Source organism: Portunus trituberculatus, chromosome 32 (assembly GCF_017591435.1).
Source record: "Portunus trituberculatus isolate SZX2019 chromosome 32, ASM1759143v1, whole genome shotgun sequence".
Taxonomy (NCBI): domain Eukaryota; kingdom Metazoa; phylum Arthropoda; class Malacostraca; order Decapoda; family Portunidae; genus Portunus; species Portunus trituberculatus.
This window is the reverse complement of record NC_059286.1, coordinates 3,372,586-3,383,624: the sequence shown is the minus strand read 5'-3', so window position 1 is coordinate 3,383,624 and position 11,039 is coordinate 3,372,586. Positions and strand designations below refer to the sequence as shown.

The 11,039-nt window shown below is 36.7% G+C and overlaps 1 protein-coding gene across 1 annotated transcript in view; it reads right to left on the bottom strand.

The window, feature by feature from the left end:
• Positions 1–1,839: 1,839 nt before the first annotated feature.
• The window catches only part of LOC123511845, a 62,382-nt gene continuing 53,182 nt past the window's right edge, over positions 1,840–11,039 (bottom strand). The window contains exons 23-26 of the mRNA XM_045267897.1: positions 8,511–8,590; positions 8,160–8,283; positions 7,342–7,536; positions 1,840–3,067 (exon numbers count right to left, since the gene is read on the bottom strand). Coding sequence (XP_045123832.1) covers positions 2,820–3,067; positions 7,342–7,536; positions 8,160–8,283; positions 8,511–8,590 — 647 coding nt within the window. The 3' untranslated portion in view covers positions 1,840–2,819. The remainder of the gene's footprint in view (positions 3,068–7,341; positions 7,537–8,159; positions 8,284–8,510; positions 8,591–11,039) is intronic.

Sequence of the window (11,039 nt, the reverse complement as noted above, 5' to 3'; positions counted from 1 at the left end):
GTTGTTGGTTGTGGTGGTGGTTTGGTGGAGGTCATGAAACGGAACCTTCTTGACAAGTCCTTTCTCAGTCTACGTCTTCACACACACACACACACACTCTCTCTCTCTCTCTCTCTCTCTCTCTCTCTCACACACAAGATTTTATGTACCATTCTATTTGTTCTTTTAAGTGAGGCATTCTCTCTCTCTCTCTCTCTCTCTCTCTCTCTCTCTCTCTCTGCTGAGTCGAGAGGACACTTCACCTTCACTATTTTGCATGTTTTTAATGAGATTAGGTAGTGTTACTTATCACAGGCTGGGTAGGACTGAAAATGCACTTTGTTTTTGTTATTACAATGTCCAAAAATATTGTCTTTGTAACGGTACCATGTGATATGGGCCCTCTTCTTAGTGTACGCACTTTTCACGATCTGATCTGCCGAAATTTCTGTATTAATTTCCTTAGTGTGTAAATCAATGATAATTACTCTTGAGCGTGGAGTTGGTGGCTCAGTGGTGGGTCTGAGACGGCATGGCAGTCATGAAAGATTTGCTTCAGGTTCACTCACGGTCGCGCCGTCGCGGTTCAGTTCACTCTGCTTAAGCCTTGATAATGGTGAGGCTGTGCGCGTGTCACTTGCGTCATAGAGTGTTATATTTCGCCTGGACGTGAGGAACCCGTCATCGCTGCGGTCAGGGCATGTAAGTAGACACCATTTCACCAGTCTGTGGCTGGGAGTGCGTGTAGAAACGGGAGAGAGAGGTTATGAAATTGTCTTGTATCGTCAATAGGAAAGCAATGTATTTGGCGTAGGTACAGGAGACTGAAGGCTGTCATAATGGTCCGCTGGATTTCGTATTGGAAAGTTTCTCGCTCTTATGTAGCCAAGACTAAAGCAGAGCATTTCGTTCTAGTGGCATAGCAATTATCTTCAAGTGTTATTAGAGAGAGAGAGAGAGAGAGAGAATTTTTGTTCTACACTTATCAAATCAAAATAGTATGTGGAAAATTGTAATTTTTTTTACCATTGACTCCCATAATTATTTAAAGTGTGAATTTACCCATTATTGTCAGAACAGTAGGTATATAAAGAAGGAACATCGTAAATGCAGCCAGTCATTGAGAATTTGTCAGCGTTCCCAGCTCAGTGTAGGATGTTGGCCTGGCAGATGTAAGCTTCAGAAAGACAGAGAGGAGGGAGAGCGTTGGTGGCTGGCACATGGTTATAGAATCATTACTTGCAGGAGACAGGAGCTTGGAATGCCTTAACACTGTCTTTTAGTGTTGTGCTGGGAGTGTTCATTGACACTGCTACCCCCACCATCTATTTCCATTATACATTATCACTCACTATCTGAAGACTGGCAGTGGTAGGACAAGAGATACAAGTGCTCCGTGGGTGTCAGTTTATTTATAGGGACTAAAACTTAATCTGATTGTTGTTCAGACACTTTATGATTTCTTCTCTTCAAAATCTACAGAAAAGATTTTAGGTTCTTTGAGAAAAGTAAATAATTTTCTAATCATTTCTAGTGTTTTAATGGATTTGAAAAAAACTTTTTTGTAAATAGTAATATGTATAATACATTGGTAAATTTATTATATACTTTATATAAAAGCAAATATGAGGAAATAATGCAATACATATTACAAATTCTTCAACTAACATATACATATATAGAAGTATACTACATTGTTATTTTCATTATACACTTTATATAAAAGCAAACATGGAAACAATACATGTTATACAAATTCACAAATTATTTTACTAACAATTATATAAATACAACAAACTACAGTAAACACTCTCTCTCTCTCTCTCTCTCTCTCTCTCTCTCTCTCTCTCTCTCCTCCTGAATGAGAAGATGATTAATAGAAATATAGAGTAAGGAGTGAAGGAAATATGCATTGAGTATATACATAGTGCATGAATATATTTTACTGCTGGACTGCACACCTGCAAAATCTAGGAAGTGTTCATTAAATATCTCAAAAATACGCATGTATTAAGTTATTGCACTTGATTTGTTTTGATGAAAAGTGAAATGATTAAATTGATTTTTTTTTTTTTTTTCATGAAGTTCAAAGTATTAATTTGTATATTCATGATTCTTTAGAGTGCAAAGCCTATTGAATGCAGTGATATTGTCTGAAAATTACAAAAGCTCTTATATTTGTTATTTCATTCTGGAAAAGAAAGAATACAGAAATTTATAAAAATGTGATAATAGGTTTTTTTTTCAGCTTGGCTCCATCTGGAATTAGAACATTATGATATTAAAATACTGGATTGTATAAAGTTAAAAGTAACAAATCTCTTGAACCCTATGATATGGTTAAGGGAATCAGATATTAAAACAAAAATAATTTACTGCCTCTGTATTTGTATTTATAATGAGTGTTAGCTTAAAATTAATGATTTTTGTAAAGGTTTGAGAGTATGGACAGGTGAATAGAGGTAGACACCCTTAAAAAAATCAAATAACTTACAATATAGACTCCCAATTAGCTCAGATATGACACAAATTATTTAAAAGTAAGATAGATAAACAGATAGAAAGAGTCAAAGGTGACTTACAACACCTTTGAAAAACCCTAATAACTCTCACGAAGGAATTAAAACTAGCTTAAATATCACGGTAAATATTTGAGAGTGTGGAGCTAAGATAGATAGATAGAAATGTCTAAAGGAAACTTATAGCATCTTTATAAACCCTGATAACTTTCACTTGATACTTAGAACTAGCTTAGATATGGAGCTTAGATAGACAGAGGTACAAAGGTCCTGAGGCTTGCAACAGGTTTGAAAACCTTAATAACTTATAGTACTAAAGACCTAAACTGGCTTAGACATGAAGTTTAGGTAGAAAGAGGTACAAAGGTCTAGTAGGTTGCAACACTTACCTTCACAAGTTGGCAGCATATTGAGGGTCCAGTTCCCTTCATGACAGGTGACATTAATGGTTGTGTTGCCATCACTGAACTGTGTGGAGCAGGTGTAGGTGACCACAGCCCCCCATTCATTCCCCCCATCATATTGCTGGTCCATGTGCTTCCCTGGCTCTGGTGGTGGACTGATACACGCTGAAAGGAGATTAGATACAGATTACAAGAGATATTTAAAGGATCTCATGCAGCCAACTAGTATGTTTTTAAGTGCTAACTAGGTTGACTCAAATTATTCCACATTAACTATAGATGCTGAAGGGGATAAGAGTGTGAATTGTGTGTGTGTGTGTGTGTGTGTGTGTGTGTGTGTGTGTGTGTGTGTGTGTGTGTGTGTGTGTGTGTGTGTTTCACTGTTTGTTTGATCTGCTGCAGTCTCTGACAAGACAACCAGACGTTACCCTACGGAACGAGCTCAGAGCTCATTATTTCCAATCTTTGGATAGGCCTGAGACCAGGCACACACCACACACCGGGACAACAAGGTCACAACTCCTCAATTTACATTCCGTACCTACTCACTGATAGGTGAACAGGGGCTACACGTGAAAGGAGACACACCCAAATATCTCCACCCGGCTGGGGAATCGAACCCTGGTCCTCTGGCTTGTGTGTGTGTGTGTGTGTGTGTGTGTGTGTGTGTGTGTGTGTGTGTGTGTGTGTGTGTGTGTGTGTGTAGAAACTCTGTAAATTTGTTACACACGACCGCCCTTTTCTAAAACCAAATTGGCTATTTGATATTAATTTGTTGTCTTCAAGGAATTCGATCCATTGTTTCTTTATTATTCTTTCACACATCTTGCATATTACACTAGTTAGTAATACCGGTCTGTAATTTAAAGGTTCTTCCTTCTTTCCGCTCTTATATATGGGGACCACCTCGGCTCTTTTCCGTTCTACTGGTACTGTTCCATTTTCTATTGAGCATTTTATTATGTTGTATATAGGACTTGCTAGTTCTTCCCTACATTCTTTTAGTATTCTGCCTGAGACTTCATCTGGTCCCATTGCCTTTTCTTCATCCAGTTCCTTAATTTACTCTTTTATTTCAAGCTTGGTTATTTTAATCTCTTTCATGTCTCTCTGTTACCCTGTGGCCTTTCAAATTTGGACTCCTTAGTAAAGACCTCTTGAAATTTACAATTTAACAGTTCTGCCATACTTTTGGGTCTTCCACCAATCAATTCTCTCCTTTTAACCTTTCAATTGTTTCTTTTTGTCTTATTTTTCCTTTGATGAATCTGTAGAACAATTTCGGTTGCTCCTTGCATTTTTCAACAATGTCCCTTTTACAGTTCCTCTCCTCTTCCTTCCTCACTTTAACATATTCATTTTTCGCTGTCTTGAAGTTTTCCTTATTTACTGCATTTCTATTTCTCCTCCACCTTTCCCGTGCTCCATCTCTTTTTTCCTTTGCCCTGGCACATCTTGCATTAAACCAATCTTTTTTTCCTTCTTCTTTAGGTCTATATTTCGGGACATATTCCCTGACTCCTTTTCTGTATATTTCCAAAAATAACTTATATTTCTTCTGCACCCTCTCAGTGTTTTCCATCTCCTCCCAGTTAACATATATGAAATAGTTCTTGAGATTCTCAATATCAACTTTTCTGTAATTTAGTCGGTTTTCTTTGTATGATTCATCTCTATCTTCTTTTCCCTCTTCTATATCCATTTCTAAAATTACATGGTCACTCTTTCCCAATGGACACATATCTTATATCATCGTTCATTTGTATACCCCTTGTAAAAACGAGGTCCAACCTCGCCGGCTCGTCGTTTCCTCTGAATCTTGTGCTTTCCTTTACTCTCTGGTCCATCATATTGTCTATCATTAGGTTGAGGAATCTATCTCCCCAGGCTTCTTCCTCCCATACCATTTTCATAATTTTCCCAGTCCACTTCTTTACAGTTGAAATCTCCTACTAATAACACTTTTCTCCTTTCTCTAATGACTCTTGTTAGACTCCTTATTGTGTCTTCTATCATGTCTTTATATTCTTGATTGGTCCATGAATTTGTTTTCGGTGGCACATACATTCCAATGATTGTTATCTGTTTTTTTATTAATATGCATCTTGATATACAATACTACTTCTGCTTTTCCTTCCCTATATTCTACTTGGTTTACCACCAACTCTTTCCTTAACATTATCATAACTCCTCCTCCTCCTTTACCCCTTCGGTCTTTCCTCCATACGTTATACCTATTATCTATGTCTATTTTGATTGTCGCATTCAATTTTGTTTCAGCCAGGCATACAATATCCGGTTCTTCTTTCTTTATGTAATCTTTTAGTTCTAATTTACTTGATAAGACCCCTTCAATGTTCGTATACATCATTTTTAGTTTCTTGCCCTTATCACTTTTAGGTAAACTTGCTCCACTGTTTCCTCTTCCTTCTCTTGTATATACTATTTCCTTATCCTGTCTCCTAGAATTCTCCAAAAAAAAATGCCTTTTTCTCCTCCTCTGACCTTTCATCATTTTTTCTCCCTTACTGCTGCTGCCAGTTTGGTGTATCTCTTCCTTTCTTCCTCAATTCTATTTTTCCCTATACAGTATATATATATATATATATATATATATATATATATATATATATATATATATATATATATATATATATATATATATATATATATATATATATATGCAGCCTTCCATTTCCCGGAGTTTTATAGTTCTATATAATATCTCTTCTGTTGCTGCTTGTGATTCTAGTAGTATCCTTATTGGCCTTGTTGTTCCATCTTGGTAAGGTCCCATTCTATGTATGTGTGTGTGTGTGTGTGTAATTCACCACGGTCATCTGCTGGTCTCGCAAGAGCTTATTGTGGAGACTTGAATAAAATGGAGGGCTAAAAGGAGAACATTTAAGATGGATAGAAGACTTTTTGAAAGATAGAGAAATGAGAAGAAAAATAAGAGACAAAGATTTCATCCTGGAAAAGTCTCAATGGAGTTCTGCTGGAATTGGTATTAGCACCAATAATGTTTGCAGTCTATGTGAATGATATATAAGAAAATATAGACAGTATATCAGTTTGTTTGCAGATGATGCTAAATTAATAATAAGGATAAAGAGAAAAAAAGATTATAAGGTGTTACAATGAGATTTGAGGAGATAATGGAATGGTCACCCACATAGGAAATGAAATTCAATACAAAAAAAGTGGAGCTTATCAGAATTTACTGGAGGAAAAGAAAGCAGAAGGGGATTTACTCATTGGGAAATGAAGAAATTAAAAAAATAAGACTAAAGAAAAGACCTAGGAGTAACTATTGTGGAGAGCATATCACCAGAAAAACACATAAATAGAATTATAGGAAATACTTATGATCTTTTGAGGAATATAAAGGTGGCATTCACTCATATAGACAAAGATATGATAAAAAGAAAAAAAACTGATAAGGATTCTATTACACTCTAAATTAGAATACTCGGCAACAGTTTGGTCAACAAATAAAAAGAAACGCATAAGGAAACTAGGAAGAATACAGAGGGCAGCAACAAAGCTTCCAATGAATTTGAGTGAGCTGCCATGTAAAGAAAGCCTACAAATACTGGGTCTTACATTAGAACTGGGGATGGAAAGAGGAGATTTATTAGCAGTGCACAGAGTGATGAAAGGTCTGGAAGAACTTGATAGAGAAGACTTAGTAATTTAGGACACCAGTGACACAAGTGGACATGGAGTTAAATTAATGAAGGATACCTGCAGGAAAGACATCAAGAAGTTCAGCTTTCCACAAAGATGTGTAGAGGTGTGGAACACTAGATAAGAGGTTCCTTGAAGCAAGAACAATTGTCTTGTATATTACAACTAAGTGACTAGGTAAATACACACTGGAAATTATAGCATTTGAAGAAAGGAAGCAGAGAAGAAAAGTAATAGCAATATATAGAATACAAGAGACAAGATGAGGGAAATTATTATTTTTTATGTAAGAAGGGAAATCTGGGCAAAAGCAACAAAAATGAATAAAGAAAAAGGCACACTTAGATGCCAGTCCTTAAGCAGGTCTAAGAGAGTTAGTCAAGAGAATGGGCTAAATGTCTTGAAAACTTCCTCTTAAAAGAGTTCAGGTCATAGGAAGATGGAAATACAGAGACAGATAGAGAGAAGATCCAGTGATAATGGATGTAAGTGGTAGATAAGGACATAAAGATAAACTAGAAAGAAGTACATGCAGAAGAGACTTTAAGAAATATAGTTTCCCACATAGACATATAACAGATTAGAACAAACTTGGAGACTGTGTGCAAAAACAATCTATGAATTTGAAACTAAGTTGGATGCAGAAAGGAACAAAGCTTGAATAGCATGAGTCCAAGTATTGCTCTTTTCCTGTATATCACAACTAGGTGAATATAACTAGGTAAATACAACTATGTAAGTACACGCACTGGGATAGCAGCTAAAGTCAGGGTCCTGCAGTAGCCATTGGGTGCCATTGAAGTGAGCAGTGGTGGTGTTGGTGCCAGAGAGAGACAGATGGTCTGGGAGGCAGCTGAAGTGCACCTCGTCCCCCTCCCAGTAATAGGCATTTGGTGTGTCCTCCAGCACATTTTGCGGAAGTAATGGGGGAGGCGTAAATGTCCCTGGAAGAATGCAGAAACACATGATAACTGGAAAAGTTGATTTTTTTTCTTCTTTTCTTTTGTTTGCATTGAATCAGTATCATGGTTTAAATGGTCTTTGCTCTCTAGTGTTTAGCATTGTTTACTTGTTTGTTTAGTGCAGTATTTGATGGATAAAGTTCATGTGAATATCTTTTTAACATTATTTTAAGTTCTTATGGTGTGTGATTACTGTTTGAACTGTTCTCAACTCACACTGCTATTTGTTACATTTATCTTTATCTTTTAATTACTAACCACTCTTATAAAGTCATCTCTAAATGTTATACAGCTAAAAATTGCATTATCTATTATTTTTCATCCTTTTCCTGTAGATGCTCAGAACATTGCTTATAATGGTGAGAACTGTTGGACACCCCAGGGAAATGGTTAAACAGCACAATAGTAGCTACATTGTGGTGTTTTTTGTGACCAACTTAAGGGGTGTGAAACTGGAAATGGGAGGGCACTGTTCCAAAGCAGCCTTGTCTTGTGTTGACTCTTAACTTAAGTGGCTTAAAGTACCTTAATGGTTATGTATACTGTAGTTTTTTTTTTTTTTTTTTTTTAATGACGTATTTTCTGTATGGTCAAGATAAGCTCACACATTCTGCAGCGGAGGGTGTCTGGGTCCATAAAGGTCCAATTGAGGGTATCAGGCTCACAGGTGATGTTGATAGAGATGTTGAAGTTGGCAAACAGGTAGTTATCAGGACAGGTCAGCTCCACCTGGAAAGGAAAAGATTTCATGCAAAAGGAGAACTGATCAAATGCAATAAAAGAATAAAGAAAGTGAGTGAGTCCCTAAAAGAAAGATGAATAGCATTTATATGTCTATATAGTAGAATTCATTATACAGTATTACAATTTTGCAAGTCTGAAATGGCAAGAAATTAAGCAGCAAAAGGACAGTAATGTGTGTGTTAGATTAGTCAGTCATTGCTGATGAAACACACCTGTGTGTCAACAAATCTAGTCCAGCCATCCCAAGTGTGGTTGCCAGGTGGCCGAGGTGTAGGAGGGTCACTCCAACATACTGGAAAAGTAGAGGCAGAGGCAGAGGTTATAGGAAAGTGTTCATGTGTGTGTATTTACCTAGTTGTATTTACCTAGTTGTAGTTTTACAGGGCCTGGGCTTTATGCTCGTATGGCCCCATCTCCATATCTACACTTGTCCAATCTTACTTTAAAATTATGCACACTCGTTGCAGACACTACTTCTTCATTTAAACTGTTCCACATCTCAGTACATCTTTGCGGGAAACTATATTTTTTAACATCTCTCAGACATCTTCCTTTCCTCAGCTTTTTACTATGCGATCTTGTGCTTCGGATTTCATATTCTTCTCTCAGGATCAGTTTCTCATTATCCACTTGGTCCATTCTGTTGATCAATTTATAAACTTGTATCAGGTCTCCTCTCTCCCTTCTTTGTTCCAGGGTTGGTAGGTCCATAGCCTTTAGTCTCTCCTCATATGTCATCCCTTCAAATTCTGGAACCATTCTTGTAGCTATTTTTTGTAGCCTCTCCAATTTCCTTATGTGTTTCTTTTTATGAGGGGTCCACACTACTCCTGCATATTCCAATCTGGGTCTTATTATATGGTACTTATAAATTTCTTCAACATTTCTTTGTCCATGTAGTGAAATGCTACTCCAATATTCCTTAGCAAATTATATATTTCTCTAAAAATTCTATCAATATGGTTTACCGGTTGATTGTTTTCTTCCATCGTCACTCCTAAGTCCTTTTCCTTTTTGACTTTCTCCAGTTCTACTCCATCTCCCATCTTATAGATTCCCACAAGTCGTCTTTCACTCTTTCCCATTTCCATGACATGGCTTTTGTTCACATTGAATTCCATTTCCCACTTTTTACTCCATTCCCAGATCTTATTTAGGTCTTCTTGCAGTATTTCACAATCCTCCTTTTGCTTTATAACTCTGCACAGTTTCGTATCATCTGCAAACAGATTTATGTAGCTGTTCACTCCTTCTGGCATGTCGTTAATATAAATGAGTATTGGTGCCAATACTGACCCCTGTGGCACTCCACTTTCTACTGCTCTCCACTTGGACTTCATATCTTTAACTACCGTCCTTATTTCTCTCCCCCTCAAATAATTTTCTATCCATCTCAATGTGCTTCCTTTTAAGCCACCCTTCTCCTCTAACTTCCATAGTAATCTTGCATGTGGCACTTTGCCAAACGCCTTTTTTAAATCCAAATAAATGCAGTCAACCCATCCCTCTCTCTTGTACTCTATCAACTATTCTAGAATAGAAACTCAATAAATTAGTTACACACGACCGTCTTTTTCTAAAACCAAATTGGCTATTTGATAATAATTTGTTGTCTTCAAGGAACTCGATCCATTGTTTCTTTATTATTCTTTCACACATCTTGCATATTACACTAGTTAGTGATACCGGTCTGTAATTTAAAGGTTCTTCCTTCCTTCCGCTCTTATATATGGAAACCACCTCAGCTCTTTTCCATCCTACTGGCACTGTTCCATTTTCTATTGAGCATTTTATGATGTTGTATATAGGACTTGCTAGTTCTTCCCTACATTCTTTCAGTATTCTGCCTGAGACTTCATCTGGTCCCATTGCCTTCTCTTCATCCAGTTCCTTCATTAACTCTTTTATTTCAAGCTTGGTTACTTTAATCTCTTTCATATAGATTGTCTCTATTACCCTGTGGCCCTTTCAAATTTGGATTCCTTAGTAAAGACCTCCTGGAATTTATTATTTAATAGTTCTGCCATACTTTTTGGGTCTTCCACCATCCCGTTCTCTCCTTTTAACCTTTCTATTGTTTCTCTTTGCCTAATTTTTCCATTTATGAATCTATAGAACAATTTTGGTTGCTCCTTACATTTTTCAACAATGTCCTTTTCGAAGTTCTTTTCCTCTTCCTTCCTCACCTTAACATATTCATTTCTCTGCCTTGAAGTTTTCCTTTTGCTGGATTTCTATTTCTCCTCCATTTGCTGGATTTCTATTTCTCCTCCACCTTTTCCATGCTCCATCTCTTTTCTCCTTTGCCCTAGCACTTGCATTAAACCAATCTTTCTTTCCTTCTTCTTTAGGTCTATATTTGGGACATATTCCTGACTCCTGTTTTGTATATTTCCAAAAATAAGTTATCTTTCTCTTGCATTCTTAGTTTTCCATCTCCTCCCAGTTTACGTTTTTAAAATAGTTCTTGAGATTCTCAATATCAGCCTTTCTGTAATTTATCTTTGTGTGTGTGTGTGTGTGTGTGTGTGTGTGTGTGTTCTTTAGGTCTATATACTTTGGGACATATTCCTGACTCCTGTTTTGTATATTTCCAAAATAAGTTATATTTCTCTTGCATCGTGTCTTAGTTTTCCATCTCCTCCCAGTTTACGTTTTTAAAATAGTTCTTGAGATTCTCAATATCAGCCTTTCAGTAATTTAATCAGTGTGTGTGTGTGTGTGTGTGTGTGTGTGTGTGT